Below are 12500 nucleotides of genomic sequence, written 5' to 3' on the forward strand. Positions count from 1 at the left end.
TAATATAATAAAATTTAATAATATAATATAATATAATACATCTTATTTTATTTCTTCCTTTGGATTTATTTGAAGCTAATCATGAATTTAATTTAATTTAATTAATTTATATAATATAATATAATATAATAAAATAATATAATATAATCTAAAATAATATAATATAATATTACAATATAATATAATACATTTTATTGTATTTATTTATTTTATTATTTTATTTTAATTTATTGTTTTGTTACACGCTGCCCTCATTTCCTGAAAACAGACACCCGTGTTGGCAGGATAATACTGAGCTTTTGAGTTTCTATTAAACTTATCATCATAATCAAATTTATTTATTTTCAAATAAATAAAAGAGTAAATAAAAGAATAATTCTGTACGTTTTATTTTAATATTTAAATTGTATTTATTTAAACAGAGTCATTTTTTATTTCTTAATTGAGTTAAAAGAATGAACTCATCCTAAAACTAAAAAATGAATAATAATAATAATAATAATAATAATAATAATAATATATAATAACATACAGCAAGTATACACACATGAGATAAAGACTTCAATCATATGGACTCGGAAGAAAAACTGTTTTATTCTGCTGTTTTATTCCACATCTCATTGTGACATCAGTGAATTATTATCAATGAATAATTCCTCTTCATTCATTTCATTCTCGTTTGTTCTTTTGAGGTTTAGCTTGTATCAATAATGCTGGCTGATGTCATTTCCTGTCTCTTTAGTTCCTCCTCAGATCACTGAACTCTCGGATCATCACCTGCCCGGGAAGAAGCACGCGGTCACCTGTGCGGCGGAGGGTGTGCCATCACCCAGCATCCACTGGTTCAGCTGTGACGGCATGCCCAAGTAAAACCACACCTTCATCATCATCATCACAAACAAATCTTTAACAAATGCTCTGAACAGTTTGTGTATTTCCTCAACAGTAAGTTTAATGTATAAGAGATGCAGTTGACTCTAGAAATGGGAAACAATAGATTAGCAGCGAGCATTTCCCCTGTAATGACCCTCATTAATATGTAATAAGAGCTGTTTCTGAGATGAATTAAAAGACGAGTTTGCACAGCACTCTCAAAAAGCATTACATAAACATGCATCAGCGTAATGAAGGGCAAACAGTTGATCAGGAAGCGTTGGTCCATCACAGTGTGTGGTAAGCGGTCTGTACATCATCTAAACGATGTGCATATGATTATGAAAACACCAAAGAGCTGCTCACAAATACTGCTGTATGAATAATGCAAAGCATATTCACTCTAACGGCCATTACCTCATCACAACACACTTACTGTATGAGTGCAGTTCACTTCTGAGTGCTCACATAGGTACAACACATGAATTCATTCAGATATTACTGGTTATGCATGGAGCTGATCAACTAGTGGGTCCCGACCCCCTTGGTTGAGGACACAGTATTAACTTGCAATGTGTCCTCCTCATCAGGTGCAGTAACACGAGTGCATTGTGGAGCCCTCTAGTGGATGACCCAGAGAGTGTCACTATCCACACCAATGTCACATATAACAACTCACACAAGATTCACCAGGTGCACAGTCAGGTGATTCTCCTGCGGCCACAGATGCTCACCATCCGCTGTGAGGTGAGGAATGAGAGAGGAGCCCGAGCCAGAGACATCAGACTCGTCAACAACAGTGAGTGATTAAGTCAATAATTAAGAAAGACTTGCTGGAAAGATTGAAAAATAATTGTGAGGTTTAAAGCTCCTGTGTGCTTTTTAAATTAGCAGCATGAATGTTGCATGACATATGAACGAGATCACCGAAACCTGATAATCCCAAACATCTGCCAGGATTGCTGGAAATGACGCTTGCGACCTGTTTTGCTTCCATAATGTGACGTATTTCCATCGCAATTGTAGGGCGAGACTTGAATTTGGAATAGCATGCACCAGTGCAGTCCCAACTTGATGACACGTCGAGCCGCTCAAACTAGCAGAGCGATGCTTTAAAAGTGCCACAGTGTGTCACGGTCTTCAGGAAGTCATCCTTCTTCACCTTCAGTATTTCATTTGTCTGTTTAACGTGTGTTTTGTCCAGCACTGTTCTCTCAAGTGGCCGTTCTGGCCACTGTGTTAACGCTAGTGGTGATCGCCATCATCTTCATCATCATCCTCATCGCTGTGTGGAGGAAGGTGTGTGACATCACTTCCTGAGTAACATTAGCTCTTCAGATGCAATGTTAATCAACTGTAACCGTGCATTGTTGTGTGTGCAGAAGCCGCGGTATGAGATCAGATGGAAGGTGATTGAATCTGTCAGTTTGGACGGACACGAGTACATCTATGTTGACCCTATTCACCTGCCCTATGACCTCACCTGGGAGATGCCTCGAGAGAGTCTGGTGCTGGGTGAGTCAGTCTGGTGCTCTGGTGACTTTAGCAACCACTTCATGTAGCATAGACTTTAGCAACCTCATAGAGCAACCTAGCAACCACTCAGAACATCCTAGCAACACTTAGCATCACCATAGCAACCACACAAAACAACCTAGCAACCATTCAGAACGACCTAGCAACCACTTAGCATCGCTCTAACAACCACACAGAACAACCTAGCAACAATCCAGAACACCCTAGAACCCACTTAGGATTGCTCTAGCAACCACTCAGAACACCTTACCAACCACTTTTGATCGCTCTAATAACCACACATAGCAACCACTCAGCATCACCCTAGCAACCAGTCAGAACACCTTTGCAACCACTTAGCATCACCATAGCAACCACATAGAACACCTTAGCAACCACTTAGCATAGCTCTAGCAACCACTCAAAATGACCCCTAGCAATCATCCAGAACAACTTAGCAACCACTTAGCATCGCTCTAGCAACCCCTCAGAACAACTTAGCAAAGACTTTGGATCACTCTTGCAACCATACAAAACAACCTAGCAACCATCCTGAGCATCCTAGCAACCACTTAGCATCACCCTAGCAACCACTCAGAACACCTTAGCAACCACTTGTCATCACTCTTGCAACCACTCAGAACACCTTAGCAACAACTTAGCATAGCTCTAGCAACCACACAGTAAAACCTTAGCAACCACTTTGTACCACTCAAGTAACCTCGCAGAATACCTCAGCAACCACTTAGCATCTCTCTAGCAATGACTCAGAACACTTTATCAACCACTTAGCATCACTCTAGCAACCTTACAGAATACCTCAGCAATGACTTAACATCGCTCTATCAACCACTCAGAATGACCTAGCAACCATCCAGAACACCCTATCAACCACTTAGCATCAGCTTAGCAACTACTCAGAACACCTTAGTAACAACTTAGCATCACCCTTGCAACCACATAGAACAACCTAGCAACCATCAAGAACACCCTACCAACCACTTAGCATCACTCCAACAACCACTCAGAAGATCTTAGCAACCACTTTGGATCGCTCAAGCAAACACACAAAAAAACTATCAAGCAAGTATCTGGAGCACACTAGCAACCACTTAGCATCACCCTAGCAACCACTCAGAACATCTTAGCAACCACTTTTCATCACTCTAGCAACCACTCAGAATAACCTAGCAACCATCCAGAACTCCCTACCAACCACTTAGCATTGCTCTAGCAACCATTCAGAACACATTAGCAACCTCTTTGGATCACTCAAGTAACCACACAAAACAACCTAACAACCATCCAGAGAACCCTAGCAACCACTTAGCATCACCCTAGCAACCACTCAGAACACATTAGCAACCTCTTTGGATCACTCTACTAACCACATAAAACAACCTAACAACCATCCAGAGAACCCTAGCGACCACTTAGCATCACCTTAGCAACCACTCAGAACACCTTAGCATCATCCTAGTAACCACATAGAACATCCTAGCAACAATCCAGAACACCTTAGCAACCACTTTGCATCGCTTTGTATTTTTTCATGAACTGTGCCGGTAGATTAATTCTGAAATGTAACCCAGTACTGATTCACAATGACACAATTTAAATTGTAATCAGTAATATAATCTTTTAAGTGACACTTTTTAGGTAATCTAATCTGGTCACGTTTGGATAACTTTTTGCATGTATTGATGAAAGCTAATAATTAATTTTAAATGCTTTAGGGGCCACTTTACATATACAATTTGTATTCTTTCTCGTTCTTATGTTAATGTGGAAAAACCAGCATTAACGGACAAGACAGTTATGAATGCAGTGCTTAACTATAGGCTACATGATGAGGGGAACCATCCAAAACACTTTGAAACCAGCAGACTTTGACTTCTTCGACATCTGTATGATGTCCATTGATGCTGCATGATTGATTGAATTAAGATTGAAATCCCCATATGTCCTTAAATGATTACTAAACTTTAAAAGGCTGAGTTTCTGCATTCAGCATTTCAGTCAGCGCTGTGTGAGCAAGCGGCGCCCTCTAGCGGTCTGAATGGCATAATCCAATGTCCATTATACCAGCATAAAACAGAATTTAAAACTTTTTATTTTTCCATGATATGCTTGACATTTCCTTGAATTGCCCAGCAAATGCATAATATGATTTTGTGATGTTCTATTATACAGTATACACTCTTTACATTTCTGTTCAACAGATGTTCATAGCGGTGCATCCCTATAAATCAGTAAAATATGCACTAGTCATTGCCTTAGGTTGATTGGTACTGTCAAGTAATCAAGAATGTAATCATGTAATCAATTAAAAGTAACTTCAATATGAACCTGCACATTTTAAAATGTAATGTAATCCAATTACAAGTAATCTGATTACATAATCCAGATAACATTTCATCGGATTCTTCCCAGCACTGTTCATGACTTTTGCAGCCATTTCTATTTCATATCTTTTCCATCAAGATTGTTTATATGTCCAGGTGGTTTTTACATTTGAATGTATGTATTTCCTCAGGTCATACACTGGGATCTGGAGCGTTTGGCCGTGTTGTCGAGGCGACGGCATATGGTCTCGGCAGTGCTCAATCAGCTACTAAAGTAGCAGTAAAAATGCTCAAATGTACGTTTAAATCTCTAAGCACCACAGCAAATGCACATGAACATGTCCGAATCATATTTCACCATTTGAAAGAATTAAAACAGATATTACGTTTTGCTTAAAGCAATTTAAGTCTATTTTATGCCTGTAAGTATTTTTCACATTGTAGAAGTATTTTTATGAAAATGAATGATCCCTTGTTATCGCAGCAACGGCAAGAAGGAGCGAGACACAGGCTCTGATGTCTGAACTGAAGATCATGAGTCATCTCGGGCCTCATCTGAACATCGTGAACCTGCTGGGCGCCTGCACCAAACAAGGTGAGCAAAAACATTAACACTGACTGCCGTGCACCCACCTCATATCTGACACAGGTGTCCAATAGGTGTTTCTGTTTCTAGATTTATTAGACAGACGCTTTTATTTTAACTCAACCAGTGAGAGCTTCGAACAAGTTTTATCCATTCAGATTTTAGAGGCAAAACTATATGTTTTATACTGTACACTAAGAGTTAGGGTTGGGTAAGGGTTAATTAGGGTGAAGGTTAGTTAAGGTTGTACAGGTCACTTAGGGTTAGGATTAGGGTTGGGATAGGGTTGTACAGGTAATTTAGGATTAGGTTTGGGATAGGGTTGTACAGGTAATTTAGGATTAGGGTTGGGATAGGGTTGTACAGGTAATTTAGAAGTAGGGTTGGGATAGGGTCGTACAGGTAATTTAGGGTTAGGATTAGGTTTGGGATAGGGTTGTACAGGTAATTTAGGATTAGGGTTGGGATAGGGTTGTACAGGTAATTTAGGATTAGGGTTGGGATAGGGTTGTACAGGTAATTTAGGATTTGGGTTGGGATAGGGTTGTACAGGTAATTTAGGATTAGGTTTGGGATAGGGTTGTACAGGTAATTTAGGATTAGGTTTGGGATAGGGTTGTACAGGTAATTTAGGATTCAGGTTGGGATAGGGTTGTACAAGTAATTTAGGATTAGGTTTGGGATAGGGTTGTACAGGTAATTTAGGATTCGGGTTGGGATAGGGTTGTACAGGTCATTTAGGATTAGGTTTGGGATAGGGTTGTACAGGTAATTTAGGATTCGGGTTGGGATAGGGTTGTACAGGTAATTTAGGATTCGGGTTGGGATAGGGTTGTACAGGTAATTTAGGATTAGGTTTGGAATAGGGTTGTACAGGTAATTTAGGATTAGGGTTGGGATAGGGTTGTACAGGTAATTTAGGATTAGGGTTGGGATAGGGTTGTACAGGTAATTTAGGATTCGGGTTGGGATAGGGTTGTACAGGTAATTTAGGATTAGGGTTGGGATAGGGTTGTACAGGTAATTTAGGATTAGGGTTGGGATAGGGTTGTACAGGTAATTTAGGATTAGGTTTGGGATAGGGTTGTACAGGTAATTTAGGATTAGGTTTGGGATAGGGTTGTACAGGTAATTTAGGATTAGGGTTGGGATAGGGTTGTACAGGTAATTTAGGATTCGGGTTGGGATAGGGTTGTACAGGTATTTTAGGATTAGGGTTGGGATAGGGTTGTACAGGTCATTTAGGATTAGGTTTGGGATAGGGTTGTACAGGTCATTTAGGATTCGGGTTGGGATAGGGTTGTACAGGTAATTTAGGATTCGGGTTGGGATAGGGTTGTACAGGTAATTTAGGATTCGGGTTGGGATAGGGTTGTACAGGTAATTTAGGATTAGGGTTGGGATAGGGTTGTACAGGTAATTTAGGATTAGGTTTGGGATAGGGTTGTACAGGTAATTTAGGATTAGTGTTGGGATAGGGTTGTACAGGTAATTTAGGATTAGTTTGGGATAGGGTTGTACAGGTAATTTAGGATTAGGTTTGGGATAGGGTTGTACAGGTAATTTAGGATTAGGTTTGGGATAGGGTTGTACAGGTAATTTAGGATTTGGTTTGGGATAGGGTTGTACAGGTAATTTAGGATTAGGTTTGGGATAGGGTTGTACAGGTAATTTAGGATTCGGGTTGGGATAGGGTTGTACAGGTCATTTAGGATTAGGTTTGGGATAGGGTTGTACAGGTAATTTAGGATTAGGTTTGGGATAGGGTTGTGCAGGTAATTTAGGATTAGGTTTGGGATAGGGTTGTACAGTACATTTAGGGTTAGGATTAGGGTTGGGTTAGGGTTGTACAGTATATTTAGGGTTAGGTTTAGCTTTGGGCCAAAGATAGTTAGGGTTAACTATCACAGTACATTTAGGGTTTGGATTAGTGTTGGGTTAGGGTTAGTTTGGAGTAGGGTTAGTGTGCAAATTACATTTGGGTTAGGGTTGTACTGTACACTTAGGGTTAGGATTAGGGTTGGGTTAGGGTTGCATACTACAGGTTAGGGTTTGGATAAAGTTTGGGGATGTTTTGGTTAGATTTAGGGTTGGGTTAGGGTTGTATAGTGCATTCAGTTTTGGGGATATGTTTGGGTTAGGGTTAGGGTAGTACAATACATTTAGGGTTGTGTTAGGGTTAGTTTGAATTAGGGTTAGGGTAGTACAATACATTTAGGGTTGTGTTAGGGTTAGTTTGAATTAGGGTTAGGGTTGTACCATACATTTAGGGTTGGGTTGTATAGTGCATTCAGTTTTAGGGATAAGTTTGGGTTATTGTAGTACAATACATTTAGGGTTGGTTAGGTTTGTACATTAAATGTATGGTTAGGATTAGGGTTGGATTAGTGTTGTACAGTACATTTGGGGTTATTATTTGGGTTGTGTTAGGGTTAGTTTTGAGTTGGGTTAGGGTTGTACTGTGCATTTAGGGTTAGGATTAGTGTTGGGTTTGGGTTAGTTATGGGTAGATTTAGGTTTGTACATTATATTTAGGTTTAGGATTTGGGTTGGTTTAAGGTTTGTTAGGGGTAGATTTAGGGTTGTACAATACATTTAGGGTTAGGATTAGTGTTGGGTTTGGGTTAGTTATGGGTAGATTTAGGTTTGTACATTATATTTAGGTTTAGGATTTGGGTTGGTTTAAGGTTTGTTAGGGGTAGATTTAGGGTTGTACAATACATTTAGGGTTAGGATTAGTTTTGGGTAATGTTAATGGTTCATTGTTCCTTTCAATGAATCTGCAGTTTTAACTGTCATCCTTTGGGTCACTAGCCTAGATCTTTTTTTAGTTTTGTTGTCAGACGTCTTTTCTTTCTCTCAGGTCCTCTATATCTGGTGACAGAATACTGTCGCTATGGTGACCTGGTGGATTATCTGCACAGGAACAAACACAGCTTCCTTCAGTCCTTCGCAGACAAGAACCACATCACCAACGGCGACAGCAGTCAGATCTGTTACGATACAGTTGAGCCAACAGGAAAAGAGTAAGAGCACGTTTGTTAAAAGTCATCTATGTTCACTGTAATCTGAATGACAGATATAATCAGATTGCTCCTCTGCGGAACTGCAGATACGTGTCGTTCGGCAGTGAGTTTGATGGAGGTTATATGGACATGACTAAAGATGATCAGATAGAATATGTTCCAATGCATGAGCTCACAGACTCGATCAAGTATGCTGATATCCAACCGTCCCCCTATGAGTCACCTTACCAGCAGGACATCTACCAGGAGCAAGGTACATACTTAACTTTGACTCAAAAAATAACCTGCAACTATATTAGTAAATTAGTAAACTGAAAATTTCAGCCCACTTGTTAGTCAGCAATGCCCTGCACCCTTCAGAGTGCTTACTCTGAACACTTTGTGGGGACCAAATGTCCCCATAAGGAGAGTAAAACCCGAAATGTTTGACCTTGTGGGGACATTTTGTCGGTCCCCATGAGGAAAACAGCTTATAAATCATACTAAATTATGTTTTTTGAAAATGTAAAAATGCAGAAAGTTTTCTGTGAGGGTTAGGTTTAGGGGTAGGGTTAGGTTTAGGGGATAGAATATAAAGTTTGTACAGTATAAAAACCATTATGTCTATGGAAAGTCCCCATAAAACATGGAAACACAACAAGAGTGTGTGTGTGTGTGTGTGTGTGTGTGTGTGTGTGTGTGTGTCTGTGTGTGTGTGTGTGTCTGTGTGTCTGTGTGTGTGTGTGTGTGTGTGTGTGTGTGTGTGTGTGTGTGTGTGTGTGTGTGTGTGTGTGTGTGTGTATTATGAGTGAATCATAGGGATCTCTTTCATAACTGATGTTGAAAAACATGGTGATATCATAGTAAATTGCCAAAAAGCAGTATTGCCAAAATGTCTTACCATGGTGAATAAAAAATGATATCACTATGGGTAATGTCTAAAAACAAACATGGTATCACTATTGTATTTAAAATTTTGTTAGTATAACACAATAGATTATTTGTATATTTATCAAATTATTCTCTCTCTCTCTCTCTCTCTCTCTCTCTCTCTCTCTCTCTCTCTCCATGTGTGTTTTGTGTTTGTGTGGTTGTCTGTGTGTGTGTGTGTGTGTGTGTGTGTGTGTGTGTGTGTGTGTGTGTGTGTGTGTGTGTGTGTGTGTGTGTGTGTTTCACAGAAAACACAGTGGATAATTCTTTGGTCATCAGTGATTCTCCGTCTCTCAGTTATATTGATTTGGTGGGTTTCAGTTATCAGGTGGCCCAAGGCATGGAGTTCCTCTCATCCAAGAACGTTAGTATCTGTCATTTATACACACACACACACACACACACACACACAGAGAAAGAAAGAGAGACACACACACAAACACACACACAGAGAGAGAAAGAGAGACACACACATAGAGAGAGAGAAAGAGAGTGACACACACACACACACACACACAGAGAGAGAGAGACACACTCACACACACACAGAGAGAGAGAGAGAGAGAGAGAGAGAGACACTCACACAAACACAGAGAGAGAAAGACAGACACACACACACACATAGAGAGAGAGAAAGAGAGTGACACACACACTCACACACACACAGAGAGAGAAAGAGAGAGACACACACACAGAGAGAGAGAGAGATAGACACACTCACACACACATACCCACACATACACACAAACACACACATACACACAAACACACACATACACACGTCACATCTTCAAACAATCTCTCAGTGTGATGTGTGGAGCCTTTTCTGTGAATTATTTACAGTTGATTACGTTGTTAAGAAATTTGTTAAAACCTAGATAAGAAAAAAATACAAATATTATTCTTCCAGTAACTTAAAGTGTCCCAATGCACAATGTTTTTGACAATAGCAACTTAAATAATCATTCGACTACAGCAATAAAAATATGCATCCATAATGTTAACAGTTCAAATAATACTGAATACTTTGACACTCATGCAAAGAGTTTCTGAGACGTAAATGGTTACAAAAATAAAGAACAAATATCAAACGAACAGACTGAGAAAGTGTCATGTCTGTTTGTCAGTGTGTTCATCGAGATCTGGCCGCAAGAAACGTGTTGATCTGTGAAGGCAAACTGGCCAAGATCTGTGACTTCGGTCTCGCCCGTGGACGCCATGCATGACAACAACTACATCTCTAAAGGAAGCGTACGTGCATCATTCATATCACAAGAAACACAATCAAACCTTCAGATCTGTGTTTAACGGAGTGTTTCTCTGCAGACGTTTCTTCCTCTGAAGTGGATGGCACCTGAGAGCATCTTTCATAATCTCTACACCTCACTGAGTGACGTCTGGTCTTACGGGATTTTACTGTGGGAGATTTTCACTCTGGGTGAGTCCTACATATACAAATATACAAATATACATATATACATATATACATATAGTCATTCGTAAAGTGTTACTATCATTTTCTGGAAAGCTGCATTGGATTCAAATGTATTGTATAAAAGTGCTACATATAGAAACAAATATGTATCCAGTATATATCAGCACATATACAGACGAACTATTGGCTGTGACATCTGTCAGTTTAAGAGTATGAATATAATATTCTGTGTGATTTTTCAGGAGGAACTCCTTATCCAGATCTGCCCATGAACGAGTTATTCTACAGCGCTCTGAAGAGAGGTTACCGCATGGTCAAACCATCATACGCCTCCGAGGAAATGTACGTTTATACACGAATAGATCACACAAAAATGACAATTCTGCCATTATTTGCATACACACACACATACACACACACACACTCTCGCGCACACAACAATCGCCATTCGCCACTAAGTGGCGGTGACATCACCACGACGCTTGTGCCAGGCTATATGCACCTTAAGGCCACGTGAAGTGTCGAACGCCCGCTGGCAGGAGGTCACGGGACAGATCCAAAAGGGGACACGGGTCGACTGACTGAGATGACTGGCTGATGCACCACCTGTGCCCCCTACTGTGCCAACTTGCTGTGCTTTAGCCACGCAGCGCTCTGCTCGTTGTTGTGAGCGTCGCTCCTCTGCCCTCCGTTGTTGTTGGAGGGCGACAGCCTCCAACTGGCCAGCAGCGTCCTTCACAAGCCTCCTCCAATGAGACCGATCTTGACCCCGCTGGTACCAGTCATCGGCAAGTCCACTCAGCTCCACATCCTCCTGTACCACATCACTCCATCTCTTCTCCAGCCCGTGCCATGCCCGCTTAGCCCCCTCTATCCGGCCGAACAAAAGCTGTTTAGGCATGCGGTGGCCCGGCATGCGGGCTACATGACCCAGCCAACGCAACCTTGCCTGCCGGAGGAGCTCACCGATGGGACTTTGTCCACATCTTTCAAGGATTTGTGAGCTCCTCATACAATCCAGCCTGGTTAAACCCATGATGGATCTTAGGTCGCTTTTTCTCAGCCAGCCTGAACACCTCCTCCATCAGCCAGAGTTTCTGAGGAGGTCTGGACCGTGTGCCCAAAACTGCCATTGCAGTTACATGAGCCACAGTCCTAAACCTCGCCCATTTCCCCTTGACATCCAGAGGATGCTGAAATTCTCGCTTGCAACTTTCATCAGCTAGCCTAGACCAGGCCACTATGGGTTTGAACGGGGTCCTTGGTTTACACCCACCACCTGGAGTCGAAGAATGGCAGGCGCATCTTACAGATGACAAGTTGATGGTCAGTGGGCAGATCAGCTCCACGGTAGGTCCTGGTGTCAAGGACATGGGCCCACATCCGCTGTTCCATCACTATGTAGTCCAGCAGATGTTCTTGCTTGGACCCGGCATGCATCCATGATGTTGTGTGGCCAATGCTGGAACAGTGTGTTGGTAATTACAAGCCCATGGGCTGCACAAACACCTAGCAGCCTCCTGCCATTGTTATTGAGCTGATCTGGCCCATGTCTTCAAATCACTCCTGACCAGGTGCCAGCATCATGACCAACTCGGGCATTGAAATCACCCAACATGATGATTCTGTCCCAAGGGGCCACTTTAGCCAACACTTGTGACAGGAGGTCAAAGAAGGCATCTGACTCATCTGCCTTTCCCGCATCCCTCCACGGATGTTCGTCTTCAGTGGGGGCATAAATAACCACGACCACCACTCCTCGCCTCTGGTTGATGGGAAGGCGAACCCAAAGTAACCTGGGGCTCACAGCT

At 41.3% G+C, this 12500-nt stretch overlaps 1 protein-coding gene across 1 annotated transcript in view; it reads left to right on the forward strand.

Moving 5' to 3' along the window:
- LOC127663405 (platelet-derived growth factor receptor beta-like) overlaps positions 1-12500 on the forward strand; it is a 57058-nt gene that overhangs the window by 38890 nt on the left and 5668 nt on the right. Inside the window, 13 exon segments of the mRNA XM_052154981.1 lie at positions 743-866; positions 1464-1672; positions 2078-2172; positions 2256-2388; positions 4925-5029; positions 5218-5328; positions 8183-8345; positions 8432-8598; positions 9503-9618; positions 10382-10465; positions 10467-10505; positions 10581-10692; positions 10932-11031. Of these exon segments, the coding sequence (XP_052010941.1) occupies positions 743-866; positions 1464-1672; positions 2078-2172; positions 2256-2388; positions 4925-5029; positions 5218-5328; positions 8183-8345; positions 8432-8598; positions 9503-9618; positions 10382-10465; positions 10467-10505; positions 10581-10692; positions 10932-11031 (1558 nt within the window).

This window comes from Xyrauchen texanus, chromosome 23, assembly GCF_025860055.1.
Source record: "Xyrauchen texanus isolate HMW12.3.18 chromosome 23, RBS_HiC_50CHRs, whole genome shotgun sequence".
Lineage (NCBI taxonomy): Eukaryota > Metazoa > Chordata > Actinopteri > Cypriniformes > Catostomidae > Xyrauchen > Xyrauchen texanus.